The 24,057-nt window shown below is 31.0% G+C and overlaps 1 protein-coding gene across 1 annotated transcript in view; it reads left to right on the top strand.

The window, feature by feature from the left end:
• Positions 1-24,057, top strand: part of LOC119604529 (guanine nucleotide exchange factor DBS-like) — a 129,370-nt gene that overhangs the window by 81,813 nt on the left and 23,500 nt on the right. Inside the window, exon 8 of the mRNA XM_037957209.1 lies at positions 17,402-17,569. Within this exon, the coding sequence (XP_037813137.1) occupies positions 17,402-17,569 (168 nt within the window). The remainder of the gene's footprint in view (positions 1-17,401; positions 17,570-24,057) is intronic.

Below are 24,057 nucleotides of genomic sequence, written 5' to 3'. Positions count from 1 at the left end.
TATGTTTGCCGTTAAACTATATTGTGGAAATATTCTGGAGTGTGAATATTGGTTAAAAAAAAGTTTTCTCTTAATTTCAAATATGGGTCATGGATACAAACGAAAAATGATGAAAAAAAAAAATATATAAATGAAAAATAAAACTTGTTTGTAGTTATAAATTGAACATGTTCTAAAAAACTTACAAAAGCAAATCTTTCTTCTACAGAGAATAAAGAACGTAAAGATTCCTGTTAGAAGTGGTTTTAACGATTATTTTGGCATAAATTCGTTTTTGTGAAGGAGACCAAGTTTTTTAGTTTCTTAAGCAGCAAAAAGAAATTGTTTCATACAATTCTAGCCATGAATGAAGAGAAATGCTTTTTATCCCAACTGATTTATTAACAATTTGATGTGATGAGGAATCAGGGAGTTGGAGAAAGAAGTTAATGTTGCAACATACAATACAAAAACAACTGTAGCATAATACTAGAAGCCAGTTTTTGTTAAATTTTCGTTCAAGTTTTAAAAATAAATAATAGGTTAACAACTAGAAACTAATGGCTGTGTTGAGCATCATGGTGATAATGGAAATTGTGTTTCGAACATGAATATTCTATCGCTATTAATTAGTACACGTAACTGCAGTTGTGTAAGAGTGATTGGAAAAATAAAAATCACATCATCATCATCCTCATCATCAACAGGAGTTGGAAAGTTTTTTTTTTTAAGTTTATAGATAGACAAAGTATGTGCTAATAACCGAGATTACTTACAAGATATTGATAAAACTTGAAAGGAATTTTAGTTTAACCAGCTCCAGTAATTAACATATCCGAGATAATTTCTGTGTGGTAATTTTTCAGCTATACAATGTCATGACATAATTCTTTAGCCACGAAACCAAAGAATGTAAATGATATTTTAATTGTTATTATAAGTTATTTATAAAGCTTTTTTAAAATTCTTATTAATGTTAATATTTTCAATTACGAAATCTCAAATGATACCTTGATTAATTACCACAAAAAAATGTTTAACATACTTCCTTAATGTATTGTAGAATTTTCTCATGAGAAAAAAATTTTAATTTAGCCGTTCATATTATTTATTTGGCCAATGATGAGCTCAAATCATAATTTATTTAAATTGTTTTTTTTTTTTTGGTTTGATTCTAATATCTTTTAATTGAGAATATTTAAAACAATTTTAATTTTATGTTATTTTATGTGAAAATTTTGTGGTAACAAAAGCCTTAGCCATAGTAAAGACTATTGTCTGATCTATAGTTAAGACTATACACTGATCTATAGTAAAGACTATAGACTGATCTATAGTCAAGACTATAGACTGATCTATAGTCAAGATTATAGACTGATCTATAGTCAAGACTATAGACTGATCTATAGTCAAGAGTACATACTGATCTATAGTCAAAACTATAGACTGATCTAAAGTCGAGACTACCTATAGACTGGTCTATTGTCAAGACTATAGTTTGATCTATAGCGAAGACTGTAGATTGATCTATAGTCAAGACTATTGATTGATTTATAGTCAAGACTATAGACTGATCTATAGGCAAGACTATAGAATGATCTATAGTCAAGACTATAGACTGATCTATAGTCAAGACTATAGAATGATCAATAGTCAAGACTATAGAACGATCTATAGTCAAGATTATAGACTGATCTATAGTCAAGACTATAGACTGATATATAGTTTAGGCTATATGCTGACCTATAGTCAAGACTAGAGACTGATCTATAGTCAAGACTAGAGACTGATCTATAGTCAAGACTATAGACTGATGTATAGCCAAAACTATGGACTAATCTAAAGTCGACACTACCTATAGACTGATCTATTGTCAAGATTGATCTACAGTCATGGCTATAGATTGATCTATAGTTAAGACTATTGATTGATCTATAGTCAAGATTATAGATTGATCTATAGTCCAGACTATAGATTGATCTATAGACACGACTATAGAATGATTTATAGTCAAGATCATAGACTGAGTTATAGTAAAGACCATAGATTGATCTATAGGCAAAACTGTAGACTGATCTACAGTCAAGACTATAGAATGATCAACACTATAGACTGATCTACAGTCAAGACTATAGAATGATCAACACTATAGACTGAACTATAATCAAGACTATAGACTGATCTATAGTCAGACTGAACTATAGTCCAGACTATAGACTGATCTATAGTCAAGACTATAGACTGGTCTATAGTCAAGACTATAGAATGATCTATAGTTAAGACTATAGACTGATATATAGTCAACACTATAGGCTGATCTATAGTCAAGACTATAGACTGATCTATAGACTGTAGACTGATATATAGTCAAGAATGATCTATAGTCAAGACTATAGACTGATCTATAGTCAAGACTATAGATTGATCTATAGTCAAGACTATAGATTGATCTATAGTCAAGACTATAGACTAATCTATAGTCAAGACTATGGACTGATCTATAGTCTAGACTACCTATAGACTGATCTATAGTCAATAATATAGATTGATCTATAGTCAAGACTATAGATTGATCTATAGGCAAGGCTAAAGACTGATCTACAGTCAAGAGTATAGACTGATCTGTAGTAAAGACTATAGACGGATCTGTAGTAAAGACTGTAGACTGTTCTATAGTAAACACCAGTCCAGACTATAGACTGTACTGTAGTGAAGACTGTAGATTGATCTTTAGGGAAGCCTATAGATTGATTTATAGTCAAGACTATAGACTGATCTATGGTAAATTTTATAGTCAATATAATAGATTAATCTATAGTCAAAACTATGGACTGTTCTGTAGTCAAGACTATAGACTGATCTATAGTCAAGACTTTAGTTTGATATATATTCAAGATTGATCTGTAGTCAAGACTTTATACTGATCTACAGTCAAGACTGATCTGTAGTAAAAACTATATAGATAGATATAAAGTCCAGAATATAGACTGATCTATAGTCATATTTATATATATAGACTTATCTATGGTCAAGCCTATAGCCTGATCTTCTAGGCTATATAGATTGATCTATAGTCAAGACTATAGACTGATCTATTGTCAAGACTCTAGACTGAGCTATAGTCAAGAATTTAGACTGATTTATTGCCAAGACTATTACTGATTTACGATCAAGCCTACTGATCTATACTGTAGGCTTGATCTGATTTATAGTCAAACCTATAGAGTAATCTGTACTATAATTTTTCGGTTTTGTACTTAATACTCTTCCAAGTACTTAATAACATTTTGTGTATAAAATCTAGTTATTATAAAATTTGCGGAAATTTAAGATGTTTTATCGTTTCACCTATTATTATTCATGGAAAATTTTAATTATCATAAAATTTATAAACTTCCATATTCTTGCCATTGGCTATTAGATAATTATATCAGGTGTTAGTTTTCCTTGTTACGTAACTTTACGTAATATTGATAATGTTTTGCTAATTAAATTAAACAAATTTTATAAGCAGACAACCAACAATTTGTAGCCACAACTTAAAATCAATAGCAGAGTTCAATAACTTTTAATAACGATGCATAAAAATTTAATAATAATAATCATTTTTCATGGAACACTTATTTAACCCCTTCAACTTGTTAGTTTAAACAAAATGTGGTTGGCGTAATTGTCTGTCTGTAGCCTGGCATCTTCTTTGAAACTTTCACTATTTGTTCAGACAACTTGCCTTGACACTGGAGGATATCTTTTTAATATTATACCCACATACCACATTGAAAAGACAAAACGACAATGAAGAGTTTTAGCAAGACATCATCTTCTACTTGGAATCCTTATGCAATATTTGTTTGTTAAAGCCAAATCACCGATAACCTTAAGGCTGTTGCACATGTGCACAAAATTTACTTGACAGACTAAAAAAAAATATTAATTCAATAAAGACACTCCCTCATTCTTCTCCTTTGGCAGTTAGTTTTAGACTCCTTCTATAGTTTTTTGACTTTATATTTCTCACATTAAGAAATTTGTTTTCGATTTTGTTTGAATTTGGGAAACAGTTTTTTCCTTCTCCTCATGGAGGTTTCATTTTTAAAAATGATGATGCTGCTGATGCTATTGCAGATAACAAGGAAATAGTCATTATGAACACTGTCGAGCTTAGTTGGTTTTACAATAGACATCCATTATTTATTTTGTTTTCGTTGAATTATTATTTAATACCCTAACAATTTTGTAAATCTTCCTTTAACTCCTAGACAATGTTATTTCTATTATATAAGGAAAAACGAAAAGATTCCAACGGACAGATTGGATGACAGACATATAGCCAAAACTTTAGCCATGAATTTTTCAATACCGAACAAACCAAAAAATGTCATCACTATTAAACTAGACATTTGCTTAATGCTAATACTAATGGTTGCTTGGTTCATTGCTTTAAGTTGTTAAATGTACACTGAAAGAAAATCGTATCAAGAGACTCTCACTATAGACTAGACTATAGACTAGACTATAGACTAGACTATAGACTAGACTATAGTCTAGACTATAGACTAGACTATAGACTAGACTATAGACTAGACTATAGACCAGACTATAGACTATACTATAGACTAGACTATAGACTAGACTATAGACTAGACTATAGACTAGACTATAGACTAGAGTATAGACTAGACTATAGACTAGACTATAGACTAGACTATAGACTAGACTATAGACTAGACTAGACTAGACTATAGACTAGACTATAGACTAGACTAGACTATAGACTAGACTATAGACTAGACTATAGACTAGACTATAGACTAGACTATAGACTAGACTATAGACTAGACTATAGACTAGACTATAGACTAGACTATAGACTAGACTATAGACTAGACTATAGACTAGACTATAGACTAGACTATAGACTAGACTATATACTAGACTATAGAATAGACTATGGAATAGACTATAGACTAAACTATAGACTAGACTATAGACTAGACTATAGACTAGACTATACGAGACTATAGACGAGACTATAGACGAGACTATAGACTAGAGACTATAGACTATATAGACTAGACTATAGACTAGACTATAGATTATAGACTAGACTATAGATTATAGACTAGACTATAGACTAGACTATAGACTAGACTAGACTATAGACTAGACTATAGACTAGACTATAGACTAGACTATAGACTAGACTATAGACTAGACTATAGACTAGACTATAGACTAGACTATAGACTAGACTATAGACTAGACTATAGACTAGACTATAGACTAGACTATAGACTAGACTATAGACTAGACTATAGACTAGACTATAGACTAGACTATAGACTAGACTATAGACTAGACTAGAGACTAGACTATAGACTAGACTATAGACTAGACTATTGACTAGACTAGACTATAGACTAGACTATAGACTAGACTATAGACTAGACTATAGACTAGACTATAGACTAGACTATAGACTAGACTATAGACTAGACTATAGACTAGACTATAGACTAGACTATAGACTAGACTATAGACTAGACTATAGACTAGACTATAGACTAGACTATAGACTAGACTATAGACTAGACTATAGACTAGACTATAGACTAGACTATAGACTAGACTATAGACTAGACTATAGACTAGACTATAGACTAGACTATAGACTAGACTATAGACTAGACTATAGACTAGACTATAGACTAGACTATAGACTAGACTATAGACTAGACTATAGACTAGACTATAGACTAGACTATAGACTAGACTATAGACTAGACTATAGACTAGACTATAGACTAGACTATAGACTAGACTATAGACTAGACTATAGACTAGACTATAGACTAGACTATAGACTAGACTATAGACTAGACTATAGACTAGACTATAGACTAGACTATAGACTAGACTATAGACTAGACTATAGACTAGACTATAGACTAGACTATAGACTAGACTATAAACTAGACTATAGACTAGACTATAGACTAGACTATAGACTAGAACTATAGACTAGACTATAGACTAGACTATAGACTAGACTATAGACTAGACTATAGACTAGACTAGACTATAGACTAGACTATAGACTAGACTATAGACTAGACTATAGACTAGACTATAGACTAGACTATAGACTAGACTATAGACTAGACTTAGACTAGACCTATAGACTAGACTATAGACTAGACTATAGAACGAGACTATAGACTAGACTATAGACTAGACTATAGACTAGACTATAGACTAGACTATAACTAGACTATAGACTAGACTATAGACTAGACTATAGACTAGACTAGAATAGACATAGACTAGACTATAGACTAGACTATAGACTAGACTATAGACTAGACTATAGACTAGACTATAGACTAGACTATAGACTAGACTATAGACTAGACTATAGACTAGACTATAGACTAGACTATAGACTAGACTAGACTAGACTACAGAATAGACTATAGACTTTACTATAGACTAGACTATAGACTAGACTATAGACTAGACTATAGACTAGACTATAGACTAGACTATAGACTAGACTATAGACTAGACTATAGACTAGACTATAGACTAGACTTTAGACTAGACTTTAGACTAGACTATAGACTAGACTATAGTCTAATCTATAGTCTAGTCTATAGTCTAATCTATAGTCTAGTCTATAGTCTAGTTTATACTCTAATAGATTAAACTATAGACTAGACTATAAACTAGACTTTCGACTAGATTATGACAACTTTTTCTCTCAGTGTATAAGTCATGTACTTTAAATGCAAGAAGCATCTTCTCTGCATTACAATACACCTCTTATACTTCCGTTGTTGTTACAACAAGAAGATGCACAAAATTGATGACCTTTTCCAATGGCAAACATGAGTCTGCCAATGAGTGTTTACGTGGTAATGTTATACTACGACTGTTCAATGTAAAACGTGATTCAGCAAAATAATGTTTTTTTCTATTATTTATGGCCAACATGTGTGCGCACAAGCTTTTGGGGAACTTGCAGAAAAAAAAAGAAGCAAAGACAACAATATTTTGCCATAAATCAAGGAAACTCATACCGCCACTGAAGTTATTGTAGCTGTAAGTGGTTAACATACCGGTTAGTTAAGTCCACGAAAAAAAAAAAAAACAACAAAATCACACACTCATGCGTATGATCTCAAGCAAACTGTTGGCAATAAAATAAAGAAGATGCTGCTGCTTCTACTAGTTTGCTGATGGTTGTTAGGAGGTAGTTCCATCATTGATCATTTATTTTCATGATCATATTAGATTTAAGTCTTTTTGGTTTTTAGCTGTTTTTTTTTTCGCCAACAATTAGACATAAGCATAAAATTTAAATATATATTTTTTTTTTGAAATGGCAAGTGAAATTGTAGGCTGTTGTGGTAATCGTTGGAAATGTGAATAATTGTTTTTTTTTTTTCAAACATTTCATTTTGAATGATTTGGCACTTCTTAGACATGTAAATGAGTTGTGGCGTAGGATGATAAAACAGAATTATTAATATAGGTGTTAATTATGAATATAATTTTTTTGTTTAAAATCATTTAATGTTTTTTATGATTTTGTTGTTATCATACATTTACTAGATGAAAAGTGAAAATGAATACTAAATTTTAGCAAATGACTTGTTGATTTTATGGGAAATAAATGTGTTGGACATATTATAGACAATGATCGATGGCTATTTTGCCTGCTACTTAAATCGTTATAAATGTTAATGGACTGCAGAATTGGAAAGTGTTTTGTATGAAGAAGGGTATTGGAGATTGTGGTTAGTTTTTTTGTATTAGTTTTAGAACTGTTTTTTTGCTCATTTTCGACGCTTTTATAGGGTCATATACGATTCCATAGTTCACCCACGTTGTCTTGTACTCTTCATGAGAACCTCTAGATGATCAAAGAGATAAATATTAAGTACTCGACAAATCCGTCGCTCCCCTATTTTCTTTTTGCTGTACCTTTTCATCCCTATTCGTTTTAGCTCATCTCAATGCAGAATAGATAGACTAACTATGTTGGGGGCCTTTCGGACCGCAATTAGGAGAATATGAATATCGTTTTATGACACAGTTTTATCCAAAGTCGATTTGTTTATTGCGCTAAATATAGCTTGCGAGACATAATCGAGACATGTCGACCGATATTAACAGAAAAGGACAGATCTACTATGGCTATCGCATTTAATCCATCTCCGATAGATTCGCTCATCTTGTTGCTCATGTCTGTCTTTCTTTCATATTCATCACATTTTAGAGAATGATTTTGTTTTCAATTACCAAGTTATTTTCCTATATTTTTATCCTTTGTTGACTCGATTCAGTACCTTCCAATATTTCACCCAAAGGTCTTTATTTAGTTCTTCAATTAAGGTCAGTACGCTTGATCCTGCTCTATATATAGCTTATCAGTATAATATCGGACATAAATCTCATCCCAGGGTACCTCCTCTTGGGAAAGATATCATACTACCACCAAAAATCTGTATTTTGTCCTTCAATTGCTTGTAGTACTTTTGATATAACTTTTTCGGAAAGTATCCACAAATTAGTTTCGCAATTCTTTGGCATTTAATCATTAAGACATACACGCTCCAAGAACATTTGCAAATAATAAAGGTTTTTATAAAAGTTTAAGATTTTCGATCGTCGATACCGTTCAACAAGGCAGATGAATGAACATACGATTTAACCCCTTCAGATTTTGTTTCTTTACAGTTTAGGCTAAGAGGGTCCACTTCCATTCGGAGGTCATGAGGTCCATTGTGCTTCCCTTCAAATTATATTCCTCCTCATACTCACATAACTTGCAAGCATCCCTATCAGTATCCTTAGACTGCATCCTATAAGTATTCTGGGTAGCCCCTCATATTAGGTGTTGGCCATAAGGCCTTTGATATTTAGCAATCCACTACTATTCCAGAAATGGTTTAAGATGTCACGGATTCTTTCGAATATCAATCTATAATAGTGAGAAACTTTTAATAATATATGAGAAACTTTTAATAATCAAATTTGGTTCATTTCAATGATTTCTATCTATGTAATAGATCAAATTTCCAGAGAACAATGGTACTTCAATAAAAGCTATTAAAGCTTTCTTTAAACTTTAAAAAACACCAACAAAAATTGTACACACATAAGCTGCAAAGTCTAAAAAAAAGATATTAATCGCCAGGGGCTTCAAATTGTAAAACAAACATTGCCCATTGTAAAACCAATTTACATTATTACCCACTTAATTATAAATTACTACAAAAAAAAAAACAACAACAAGCGCAAATGTGCAATATGCATTAAAAATAAAATGGAAATTTCTCTAATTTTTACAAAATATACAAAACTTTTGTATTTGTTTATTTTTTTCTTTATAAAATTTAATATTTATCACACAAAATATTGTCTGTCTATCCAAAATACATTTGTTGTACAAACTACAACAATCATCATTGTCAGCATTTTCCTTAACGTCATCATCATTGTAATCGGCTGCCAAAGCTGAAAAGAAATAAAAATTGGAAAAAACCCAGTTGCATACATTTATTGCATTTTTTGAAATGATGAAATTTACAAAAAAGTCTATCTCATTTTGTTTTCTTTTTTTCTGTCTTTAATTTGATTATTTGCCATATATATTTAACAGCCAGCAGCAGCAGCAGCTTATTTCCAGCTTCAATCTAAAGCAGACAGGCACCACCATTCAGCAATTATTAACTTGATTAATTGCTGTGATGCGTATTTTATTTGTAACTCGAAATGTGATAAAAATGAAGAGTATTCCACAGACAAACAAACAATTGTGATTGTTTTTTCCTTTTTTTGTGGCATTCAAATGCATTGCGTTGCAGAAATATATTTAAGATGATCGTAGAAAAATCAAAATAAAAAATCTAAAAACTATAAACCAAACTAACAATTATAACATTTTTCTATTCACTTTCTACACACTTTACTGAATGAACAACAAACAACAAATGCTTTGTAACGCATAATGCGTTTTTGAATAAAAATTAATCATGTGCTCTTCCAATAGCTGAACAGAATTTTAAGTTTAGTTGATCATTTTGTTTGATTATTAAATTTTGTAAACTTCTTCTTTGATTTTCTCTAAAATCCTTTAATATTCTACAAGTTGAGTTCTTGATTACATAACTCATCGATCTTATCAACAATAGCAAAACAGTTTTTAGAAAATTCAACTTTTCCTTAACCGTTTGATGTTTTCATTAAGTCGTCATTTCAAAACTTTTTCTTTATCGAGATCGAGAGTTTGAATATCGTTTTATAGAACCTTTAGTAGTGCCTCAATCAAACGACCACAACCTAACATTTTGTTACTTCGTTGTATTCACTTTGTATATCAGGGATGGTACTTTCAGTTCTTTTTGACAACGAATCATATCTGACTAGTTGCAGATCTATGGGGGAGGAAATTGACTAGTAACTAGACTTATAAATGGACTGGTCGACAGACTTGGCAATAGACTTAAAAATAGGCTAGTCAATAAAGTAGCCAACAGACTAGTTAATAGACTAGTCAATGGACTAGCAATGGACTAGTCAACAGACTAGTCAACAGACTAATCAATGGACTAGTAAGCAGACTAATCAATGGACTAGTCAACAGACTAGTCAATAGATAAGTCAATAGATAAGTCAATACAATATCCAACATACTAGTCAATAGAATAAGCAATAAACTAGTCAACAGTCTATGGACTTCTCAAGGACTAGTCAATATACTAGTAAACGGACTAGTCAATATATTAGTAAATGGCCTGGTCAGCAGACTAGTTAATAGATTAGTCAGTATACTAGTCATTATACTAGTTATGAGAATAGTCAATAGACAACTCACTAGTCTATTCAATAGACTAGTCAATGGACTAGTCCACAGAAATGAATGTAGACAATGGACTTTTCAATAGACTAGTCAATGTACTAATCAGTGGACTAGTCAATAGACCAATCATTAGACTAGCCAATATACGATCAATAGAACAGTATTGTTAATGGATTAGTCTATTGACTCGTCAACAGACTAGTCAATGGACTAGTCAATAGAATAGGCAATACAGTAGTCAACAGTCAATCAGTGTACAATCAATAGACTAGTTAAGAGAATAACCAATAGATTGTTCAGTAGACTATAGACTAGCTAGACTAGACTATAGACTAGACTATAGACTAGACTATAGACTAGACTATAGACTAGACTATAGATAGACTAAGAAGACTATAGACTAGACTATAGACTAGACTATAGACTAGACTATAGACTAAACTATAGACTAGACTGTAGACTAGACTATAGACTAGAACTATAGACTAGACTATAGATAGACTATAGACTAGACTATAGACTAGACTAAGACTAGATAGACTAGACTATAGACTAGACTATAGACTAGACTATAGACTAGACTATAGACTAGACTATAGACTAGACTATAGACTAGACTATAGACTAGACTATAGACTAGACTAGACTATAGACTAGACTAGACTATAGACTAGACTATAGACTAGACTATAGACTAGACTAGACTATAGACTAGACTATAGACTAGACTAGACTAGACTATAGACTAGACTATAGACTAGACTATAGACTAGACTATAGACTAGACTATAGACTAGACTATAGACTAGACTATAGACTAGACTATAGACTAGACTATAGACTAGACTATAGACTAGACTATAGACTAGACTATAGACTAGACTATAGACTAGACTATAGACTAGACTATAGACTAGACTATAGACTAGACTATAGACTAGACTATAGACAAGACTATAGACTAGACTATAGACTAGACTATAGACTAGACTATAGACTAGACTATAGACTAGACTATAGACTAGACTATAGACTAGACTATAGACTAGACTATAGACTAGACTATAGACTAGACTATAGACTAGACTATAGACTAGACTATAGACTAGACTATAGACTAGACTATAGACTAGACTATAGACTAGACTATAGACTAAACTATAGACTAGACTGTAGACTAGACTAGACTATAGACTAGACTATAGACTAGACTATAGACTAGACTATAGACTAGACTATAGACTAGACTATAGACTAGACTATAGACTAGACTATAGACTAGACTATAGACTAGACTAGACTATAGACTAGACTATAGACTAGACTAGACTATAGACTAGACTATAGACTAGACTAGACTAGACTATAGACTAGACTATAGACTAGACTATAGACTAGACTATAGACTAGACTATAGACTAGACTATAGACTAGACTATAGACTAGACTATAGACTAGACTATAGACTAGACTATAGACTAGACTATAGACTAGACTATAGACTAGACTATAGACTAGACTATAGACTAGACTATAGACTAGACTATAGACTAGACTATAGACTAGACTATAGACTAGACTATAGACTAGACTATAGACTAGACTATAGACTAGACTATAGACTAGACTATAGACTAGACTATAGACTAAACTATAGACTAGACTATAGACTAGACTATAGACTAGACTATAGACTAGACTATAGACTAGACTATAGACTAGACTATAGACTAGACTATAGACTAGACTATAGACTAGACTATAGACTAGACTATAGACTAGACTATAGACTAGACTATAGACTAGACTATAGATTAGACTATAGACTAGACTATAGACTAGACTGTAGACTAGACTATAGACTAGACTATAGACTAGACTATAGACTAGACTATAGACTAGACTATAGACTAGACTATAGACTAGACTATAGACTAGACTATAGACTAGACTATAGACTAAACTATAGACTAGACTATAGACTAGACTATAGACTAAACTATAGACTAGACTATAGACTAGACTATAGACTAGACTATAGACTAGACTATAGACTAGACTATAGACTAGACTATAGACTAGACTATAGACTAGACTATAGACTAGACTATAGACTAGACTATAGACTAGACTATAGACTAGACTATAGACTAGACTATAGACTATAGACTAGACTATAGACTAGACTATAGACTAGACTATAGACTAGACTATAGACAGATATAGACTAGACTATAGACTAGACTATAGACTAGACTATAGACTAGACTATAGACTAGACTGTAGACTAGACTATAGACTAGACTATAGACTAGACTATAGACTAGACTATAGACTAGACTATAGACTAGACTATAGACTAGACTATAGACTAGACTATAGACTAGACTATAGACTAGACTATAGACTAACTATAGACTAGACTAGACTAGACTGACTATAGACTAGACTATAGACTAGACTATAGACTAGACTATAGACTAGACTATAGATAGACTATAGACTAGACTATAGACTAGATATAGACTAGACTATAGACTAGACTATAGACTAGACTATAGACTAGACTATAGACTAGACGATAGACTAGACTATAGACTAGACTATAGACTAGACTATAGACTAGACTAGACTATAGACTAGACTATAGACTAGACTATAGACTAGACTATAGACTAGACTATAGACTAGACTATAGACTAGACTATAGACTAGACTATAGACTAGACTAGACTATAGACTAGACTAGACTATAGACTAGACTATAGACTAGACTATAGACTAGACTATAGACTAGACTATAGACTAGACTATAGACTAGACTATAGACTAGACTATAGACTAGACTATAGACTAGACTATAGACTAGACTATAGACTAGACTATAGACTAGACTATAGACTAGACTATAGACTAGATATAGACTAGACTATAGACTAGACTATAGACAAGACTATAGACTAGACTATAGACTAGACTATAGACTAGACTATAGACTAGACTATAGACTAGACTATAGACTAGACTATAGACTAGACTATAGACTAGACTATAGACTAGATATAGACTAGACTATAGACTAGACTATAGACTAGACTATAGACTAGACTATAGACTAGACTATAGACTAGACTATAGACTAGACTATAGACTAGTATAGACTAGACTATAGACTAGACTATAGACTAGACTATAGACTAGACTATAGACAGACTATAGACTAGACTATAGACTAGACTATAGACTAGTATACTAGACTAGACTAGACTATAGACTAGACTATAGACTAGACTATAGAGACTAGACTAGATAGACTAGACTATAGACTAGACTATAGACTAGACTATAGACTAGACTATAGACTAGACTATAGACTAGACTATAGACTAGACTATAGACTAGACTATAGACGAGACTATAGACGAGATTATAGACGAGACTATAGACGAGACTATAGACGAGACTATAGACGAGACTATAGACGAGACTATAGACGAGACTATAGACGAGACTATAGACGAGACTATAGACGAGACTATAGACGAGACTATAGACGAGACTATAGACAAGACTATAGACGAGACTATAGACAGACTATAGACTAGACTATAGACTAGACTATAGACTAGACTATAGACTAGACTATAGACTAGACTATAGACTAGACTATAGACTAGACTATAGACTAGACTATAGACTAGACTATAGACTAGACTATAGACTAGACTATAGACTAGACTATAGACTAGACTATAGACTAGACTATAGACTAGACTATAGACTAGACTATAGACTAGACTATAGACTAGACTATAGACTAGACTATAGACTAGACTATAGACTAGACTATAGACTAGACTATAGACTAGACTATAGACTAGACTATAGACTAGACTATAGACTAGACTATAGACTAGACTATAGACTAGACTATAGACTAGACTATAGACTAGACTATAGACTAGACTATAGACTAGACTATAGACTAGACTATAGACTAGACTATAGACTAGACTATAGACTAGACTATAGACTAGACTATAGACTAGACTATAGACTAGACTATAGACTAGACTATAGACTAGACTATAGACTAGACTATAGACTAGACTATAGACTAGACTATAGACTAGACTATAGACTAGACTATAGACTAGACTATAGACTAGACTATAGACTAGACTATAGACTAGACTATAGACTAGACTATAGACTAGACTATAGACTAGACTATAGACTAGACTATAGACTAGACTATAGACTAGACTATAGACTAGACTATAGACTAGACTATAGACGAGACTATAGACGAGACTATAGACGAGACTATAGACGAGACTATAGACGACTATAGACGAGACTATAGACGAGACTATAGACGAGACTATAGACGAGACTATAGACGAGACTATAGACGAGACTATAGACGAGACTATAGACGAGACTATAGACGAGACTATAGACGAGACTATAGACGAGACTATAGACGAGACTATAGACGAGACTATAGACGAGACTATAGACGAGACTATAGACGAGACTATAGACGAGACTATAGACGAGACTATAGACGAGACTATAGACGAGACTATAGACGAGACTATAGACGAGACTATAGACGAGACTATAGACGAGACTATAGACGAGACTATAGACAAGACTATAGACGAGACTATAGACTAGACTATAGACTAGACTATAGACTAGACTATAGACTAGACTATAGACTAGACTATAGACTAGACTATAGACTAGACTATAGACTAGACTATAGACTAGACTATAGACTAGACTATAGACTAGACTATAGACTAGACTATAGACTAGACTATAGACTAGACTATAGACTAGACTATAGACTAGACTATAGACTAGACTATAGACTAGACTATAGACTAGACTATAGACTAGACTATAGACTAGACTATAGACTAGACTATAGACTAGACTATAGACTAGACTATAGACTAGACTATAGACTAGACTATAGACTAGACTATAGACTAGACTATAGACTAGACTATAGACTAGACTATAGACTAGACTATAGACTAGACTATAGACTAGACTATAGACTAGACTAGACTATAGACTAGACTAGACTATAGACTAGTAGACTATAGACTAGACTATAGACTAGACTAGACTAGACTATAGACTAGACTATAGACTAGACTATAGACTAGACTATAGACTAGACTATAGACTAGACTATAGACTAGACTATAGACTAGACTATAGACTAGACTATAGACTAGACTATAGACTAGACTATAGACTAGACTATTGACTAGACTATAGACTAGACTATAGACTAGACTATAGACTAGACTATAGACTAGACTATAGACTAGACTATAGACTAGACTATAGACTAGACTATAGACTAGACTATAGACTAGACTATAGACTAGACTATAGACTAGACTATAGACTAGACTATAGACTAGACTATAGACTATAGACTAGACTATAGACTAGACTATTGACTAGACTATAGACTAGACTATAGACTAGACTATAGACTAGACTATTGACTAGACTATAGACTAGACTATAGACTAGACTATAGACTAGTCTATAGACTAGACTATATACTAGACTATAGACTAGACTATAGACTAGACTATAGTCTAGTCTATAGTATATGTATATATAGACTAGACTATGGACTAGACTATAGACTAGACTATGGACTAGACTATAGACTGATCGATAGACTAGCAATAGACTAGTCAACTGATTAGTCAATAGACTAGACAATAGGTTAGTTAAAAAGACTAATCCGTAGACTAATCAATAGACTAGTTAACAGATTAGTCAATAGACTAATCAGTTATTTAAAAACTTATTAATATTTCAAAATTCCAACTATCCATGTCTGGTATATATGGGAATTAATAAGCAAAATTCATATACAAAAGCAGCATCCATTAAATAATGAAACTGCATTTTTGTTTCAATACTTGTAACATATTAATAAAGATTTAAAACTTTTTGTGAAAAATAAACAAAACAAATTCATCTGAAATTAAAATTCAAAACAATATTTTTTTTCGAAAGTTTTAATAATACACATCTCAACAGATGTTTTGCCTTAATAATTTGTAATTACAAATATTTTTATTATATTTATAACGCATTTTAGTTTTATTATTATAATTTTTTTTTTATCACTACAAACCCCACTCTTGTTCTAATTATGATTAAAATAGAATTTTTGTTCAAAACTTTTCATTCATGTTTAAAATTACTTTAATCTACTTTTAGAAAAGAGGCTTTTATAACTTGAAATTTTAGTTTTTATTTTATTGTTGTTTAACACTTTCTCTGAATTCTTAAGAATTTTTTATTGTTATTTGTTTCTTTTGTTGTGGTATTTATTTTTATTTTTTTTTTATTTATATTTTATGCTCTTTAAAATATCAATTTTTTTGACGCGTTTTGTTTCGTTTCTATTATTATTATCAACAGTTTAGATCTTTTAAGAGTTTTGTTGTTATTCTTATTTTGAAGTTTTAATATGTTTTTTTCTTTTATTGTAATTTTTTTCAGGTTCTCCAAAGAATTGATGATGTCTCATTGATGTGTGATAAACGTATTGCTAGTTTAAAGAAACTGGCCTTAAAACCACCGCGTCCCATACAAACGGTAACACCAGAACCGGCAGTGCCGCTACAGCCTCCCGGCGGGGCACCTCATCTATTGCGTAGGAAACATAAGGTGAGTTTGATTTATGCAATTAAATATTGAAAGACATTTTTGCCAATTTTGACCTTTTTTAATATAACGGATTTACATTTTTTTAAATATTCCCTCTCCACCATTATATGATTTTTCTTAAAAAAATTCATAAACTTATCAAAAATTATTTTCATACTAAGTATTTTACCAAGAAACAAATTATCTTATTCTAGAACTTCAGTTCTATGCTCTCAATGTCCACATTAATAAATTCTTTTGAATACAGGAGTTTAGGTCAAAAATTTGAACTCATTTAACAGAAATAACACAAACAATTATTAAAAATTGAGGTTATAAAAACAATTGCTCTACTAATTAAAAATTGTTTATAAACAAATAAAATGTTTGTAGTAGTTTTTGTATAAGTTCCATTGTATTTTTCTTAAATAACAAGATTTACGATAAACAATTAAAAAATATGTGTTCTAACAAGTATGTAATTTACAATAAAAAGATATATGAGTGAAAAAAAGCAACAGTGTGACATGAATATAGAGAAACATATATAGATAGATAGATAGATAGATAGATAGATAGATAGATAGATAGATAGATAGATAGATAGATAGATAGATAGATAGATAGATAGATAGATAGATAGATAGATAGATAGATAGATAGATAGATAGATAGATAGATAGATAGATAGATAGATAGATAGATAGATAGATAGATAGATAGATAGATAGATAGATAGATAGATAGATAGATAGATAGATAGAATAGATAGATAGATAGATAGATAGATAGATAGATAGATAGATAGATAGATAGATAGATAGATAGATAGATAGATAGATAGATAGATAGATAGATAGATAGATAGATAGATAGATAGATAGATAGATAGATAGATAGATAGATAGATAGATAGATAGATAGATAGATAGATAGATAGATAGATAGATAGATAGATAGATAGATAGATAGATAGATAGATAGATAGATAGCTAGATAGATAGATAGATAGATAGATAGATAGATAGATAGATAGATAGATAGATAGATAGATAGATAGATAGATAGATAGATAGATAGATAGATAGATAGATAGATAGATAGATAGATAGATAGATAGATAGATAGATAGATAGATAGATAGATAGATAGATAGATAGATAGATAGATAGATAGATAGATAGATAGATAGATAGATAGATAGATAGATAGATAGATAGATAGATAGATAGATAGATAGATAGATAGATAGATAGATAGATAGATAGATAGATAGATAGATAGATAGATAGATAGATAGATAGATAGATAGATAGATAGATAGATAGATAGATAGATAGATAGATAGATAGAATAGATACATAGATACATAGATAGATAGATAGATAGATAGATAGATAGATAGATAGATAGATAGATAGATAGATAGATAGATAGATAGATAGGATAGATAGATAGATAGATAGATAGATAGATAGATAGATAGATAGATAGATAGATAGATAGATAGATAGATAGATAGATAGATAGATAGATAGATAGATAGATAGATAGATAGATAGATAGATAGATAGATAGATAGATAGATAGATAGATAGATAGATAGATAGATAGATAGATAGATAGATAGATAGATAGATAGATAGATAGATAGATAGATAGATAGATAGATAGATAGATAGATAGATAGATAGATAGATAGATAGATAGATAGATAGATAGATAGATAGATAGATAGATAGATAGATAGATAGATAGATAGATAGATAGATAGATAGATAGATAAATATAATAATAAATATCGATCTATGACTACAATGTGGAAAAATATCGAAAAGGGGAGAAATGGAAATTGAGTTTTTTCCAAACTTATTGAACTAATTTTGCAAAATTTTTAAAAGTCCTTCGAAATAGGATATTGTTGTGTTAGTTATTTCAAATTCAGGTAACAAAGTTACTTAGGACCAAATTCCAGTAAGTTGTTTGGTACAAATTGATTCAAGTACATCTAAAGGAGTGAACTCTTTGGTACTTTTCTTTCTTTAATCTAATCGTACTTCACTCTCAACATAAGTGTCACACTGTTTTAATAATGTTTTTTCCCTATTTCATCTCATCCATATGCCGGATTTTTTTATGATTTTTAAAGTCTCTTGTAAATGAATCATGATGGCAATAAAATGTGACCCAAATATGCACGATGCGGTCAGTGACTTGTGATTAAAAATTTGAGACATTAATTACACACATCTTTTTTATTTATATAGAAACACTCTAAGACCTTTTACCGTTTGTTTGTAATAATATTTCATTACATTTTGTTAAGATTTTTGTAATATTTTGTATTTTAAAAAAATGTTTAATGCAAAAAGAAGAGAATTTTCTCAATTGTTGTCAAATACAATGACATTTCAACTATTAAGCTGGAGATATCAAAAACGTAAAAAAAGCACGACTTAAAAATATGTTTATTATTTTTATTAAGGGCCTGTAGCTGTATGAATTTTGAATAAATAAGGGTTTCAGGTACTCAGTTGTAAAATACCAAGTGTAAACAAACAGACAAAAGTAATGTGTAATCCAAATGCAATGTACTCTTGAAATTTCAAATGATTTATTAATTTTTTCAAACTATAAACTTAAAAAAACAAAAAAGGTCGTCATTGTCATTGGTGTAATCGTAAATTAATTTCTACCAAGTATTATTATTGTTTTATTTTATAACATTTTAAGTAAAAGTGAAACTTTTGTTTTGTGTTTGTATATATTTTTCTTTATTATTATTTTGCAAAAAAGTCACAAACTGAAACTGAAACGCAAAAGTCAGTCTGCATATAGACAGACAGACATTTGTTTTGAAAATTCAACAAGTGTCTGCTATAGTTTTTTTTCTCTCTTTGTCTATTCTGCTGTTTAATTTTAGCGCATAAAAGTGTGGCTGAAGTCCATGCCCTTAAGTTAAGATGTGATGCTTTTATAAACCATTGTCACTTGTCTTGTTTTTTTTTCTTTTCCTGAGGATCATTTCAGTTCAGCTTAAATAAATAAAAAATAAAGTGTAAAAGTGCCGTGGAATATTAGTTATATTTCTATTGTTTTCTTTAGGTTTTTATGAAATGTTTTCGTATCTTGTTACACATATACGAGGGGTGTTGAAAGAAGAAATTTGCACATTTTTAATAACTTTCAAATGTACCCGGAATACTTCGCTGATACAATAATTATAAAAACATCTGCTGATAGTTTTGAATTAAATTAGATTACTTTTACCATCTAACTGTCAATTATTTAGAATGGTTTTCGAATCAAAATCGCTTGCTTATGTTTTATTTACAACTTTGTTTTCAATTTGTATTTTCAATCAGCCCTCGTATTCCAGCTGCAATTATTAACTTTGTGCTTGAAATTTTAAAGAGCAGAAAGTCAAAGATATAAAATTAAAAAAAAAACATTATTTGCGAAACATTGCTACAGCTCTGAGAAAAAGAAATGACAAATTTGTTTACTTCCAGAATATACTTAGTAGTTTACTAAATTACAATATCTAGTGTGAAATGTTTACCTTATGAGCTCAACGCTTTTTTAAATACATATTTTATGGTATTGTTAAAATAGAGAGACCAGGTTTTTCGTTCAGTTCAGTTCTAGTTCAGTGATAGTTCAGTTCTAGTTTCGTTCTAGTTCAGTTCTATTTTAGTTCTAGTTCTGTTCTAGTCAGTTCTAGTTCAGTTCTAGTTCATTTCTAGTTCAGTTCTAGTTCAGTTCTAGTTCAGTTCTAGTTCAGTTCTAGTTCAGTTCTAGTTCAGTTCTAGTTCAGTTCTAGTTCAGTTCTAGTTCAGTTCTAGTTCAGTTCTAGTTCAGTTCTAGTTCATTTCTAGTTCGGTTCTAGTTCAGTTCTAGTTCAGTTCTAGTTCAGTTCTAGTTCAGTTCTAGTTCAGTTCTAGTTCAGTTCTAGTTCAGTTCTAGTTCAGTTCTAGTTCAGTTCTAGTTCAGTTCTAGTTCAGTTCTAGTTCAGTTCTAGTTCAGTTCTAGTTCAGTTCTAGTTCAGTTCTAGTTCATTTCTAGTTCAGTTCTGGTTCAGTTCTAGTTCAGTTCTAGTTCAGTTCTAGTTCAGTTTTAGTTCAGTTTTAGTTCAGTTCTAGTTTAGTTCTAGTTCAGTTCTAGTTCAGTTCTAGTTCAGTTCTGGTTTGTGAATGAGAAATGTCTCTTAACGAGATTGGGTATAAGTTATATCTAGAGCTATTCTTTTCCTCTTATACAGTAGAAAAGAAAGACCAAATGGTTATACAAGACCTTCTCCTCGACTTGAAAGTTATCTTTACATCGACCGTAAATCTCTGTTCTTGAATGAAGACCGGCTATACAATCGAAGCAGACTGAAATGTCGGCCGTAAAAAAACTGTTAGGGATGAAGTATTATAGGATATACATAGCCGTCAATTCGACGAAAGTTGATATTTAGAAATCAGTCTTGAGGTTGCTGTCTCTTAACGGAATGAGGTATCATTCAAATCTTGGGCTATTATGGGTCTTATGAATATCTTTTTACAGCAGAAAAACTTAAACCAGATTATAATTTATGAAACACCTGTTCGACATCAAAGTTGTCTTTACATTGTACGAAAGTCTTTGAAGGGACTCTCAAGAGAGCTACTCTCCATGATTTCTACAGAAGTTGCAACGCAAACACCTTTTTAGTGTCGGTTATGTATTTGAACGAATTGGCGGATCTCTCTATAGATATTCTCTGTAGATCTTTTCAAGATTGCTTCGTTTAGTTTCATAATGTCCATTACACACCAAAAATATCGTAAGGACCATGATCATATAAACATAAAGTCCCTTATTCACAAACAAAATTTTTATTTTATAAAAGGTTTATAAAACAAAATTTCTATATAAAATCTAATTTATAAACCGTTTATAAAATAAAAAATTTGTTTGTGAATAAGGGGAAAGTCTACAAATACATAGTTCACTTAAAAAATCTTGGGAAATTGACTATTTGTGGTTCATGAACGTTGTGTCACTTTGCTCATGGACATTGAACATTGTCTTCTGAATGTTGGGTAGAGACATGATCCTTGTCGGGTAACACAAAACTGACGATCTAGAACACAAATGACTCGACTTATTTGGTCTATTGCCTTTCAAACTAAACTTGATTACGGCTCCACTAAGTTGTCAAAAACATGAGACCTCGGTAAGTTAACATTGATTAAATGGCTCCTCAGAGGCACAACTTTTGTTAATTAACATTACTGTACAGATTCAAAACTATCCATCTCTGAAGTAATTTTTCTTAATGTATATTAAACATCACATCTTTTAATTAAATAAAACTCTTTTTTAAAGCAATTACGTTTACATTTTTTTTCTTCAAACTTCCATATTATATAAACAATTTTACCTTAACATATCACTGAACAAAAACAAATCATAGATTTTGTCTAATCTGTTTTAAAGTACATTACGAGTAAGTCATTAACAAATACTTAGTTAAGCACTTATTTGAAATTAATTTCGTCTACAAATCACGTATAATTTGAAAGTGAAATTAATTAAACTATAAAAATAAAATAGACAACAATAAAAATAAACTGTCATAAATATTTAAAAAGAAACAAATAAAGTGTTATAATGAGTTTTTTTTTTCATTTCTGCACTATTTAAAAGTTCAGTGCACTTTTTTTTTATAAAAAACAATGGTTTTGTTTTTTGTCGAAGATTTTGAAGCCAACATGATTTATTATGCGAAAACTGTTTGCAATGTATGCGATTTTGCCAAAGATCATACAAACAAACAGATCATGGAACTAAATATTAATGATTTTTTTTTTGTGTAATTTTGCAATAACGCAAACTTTCAAAAGAATTTTTGAAAGCATGAACTCTTTCTCAACAAAGTTGGTGGTCAAAATTTTTAAAAATTAGGCTTTAAAATTATCCATTCTCTGAGATCTATCTTTAATTTAAATTTACAACTTTCTTTTGTCATTCAAACAAATATTTATTTATGATCTTTTTTTTTTGAAATGTGGTACAAAAAGTTGTTTAGTTTAAATTTTTAACTCATCTTCCTCTGTCGCGGTAGCTGCGTTAATTATACCCTACACCACTTTAGTGGGGAGGGTATATTGGATTTGTGCTGATGTTTGTAACATACAAAAATATTCGTCCTAGACCCACCTTAAAGTATACCAATCGGCTTAGTTTTCTGAGTCGATTAAGCTATGTCCGTCCGTCCGTCCGTCTGGCTGGCTGGCTGTCCATGTAAACCTTGTGCTCAAGGTGAAATTTGGCACGCACGTTTTATTTGACCCAAGTACGAACCCTATTGAAAATGGTTAAAATCGGTCCATTATTTCACCTAGCCCCCATAGAACAGGTCCCCCGAAAAGGGCTTCTGAGCTCATAATGATGTTATATATACAGATATATCGATAAAATACGTCACAACTAAGTTTTATAGAAGTCTTGATGACCCTGCCAAATTTCATAAAGATCGG

The sequence above is a fragment of the Lucilia sericata genome, unplaced genomic scaffold, assembly GCF_015586225.1.
Source record: "Lucilia sericata isolate MDLA Ls3-8-SP2 unplaced genomic scaffold, ASM1558622v1 Contig000401F_arrow, whole genome shotgun sequence".
In the NCBI taxonomy this organism is placed as follows: Eukaryota; Metazoa; Arthropoda; class Insecta; order Diptera; family Calliphoridae; genus Lucilia; species Lucilia sericata.
Note: the sequence above shows the minus strand (reverse complement) of the source record. Positions and strands in the feature narration are given on the sequence as shown.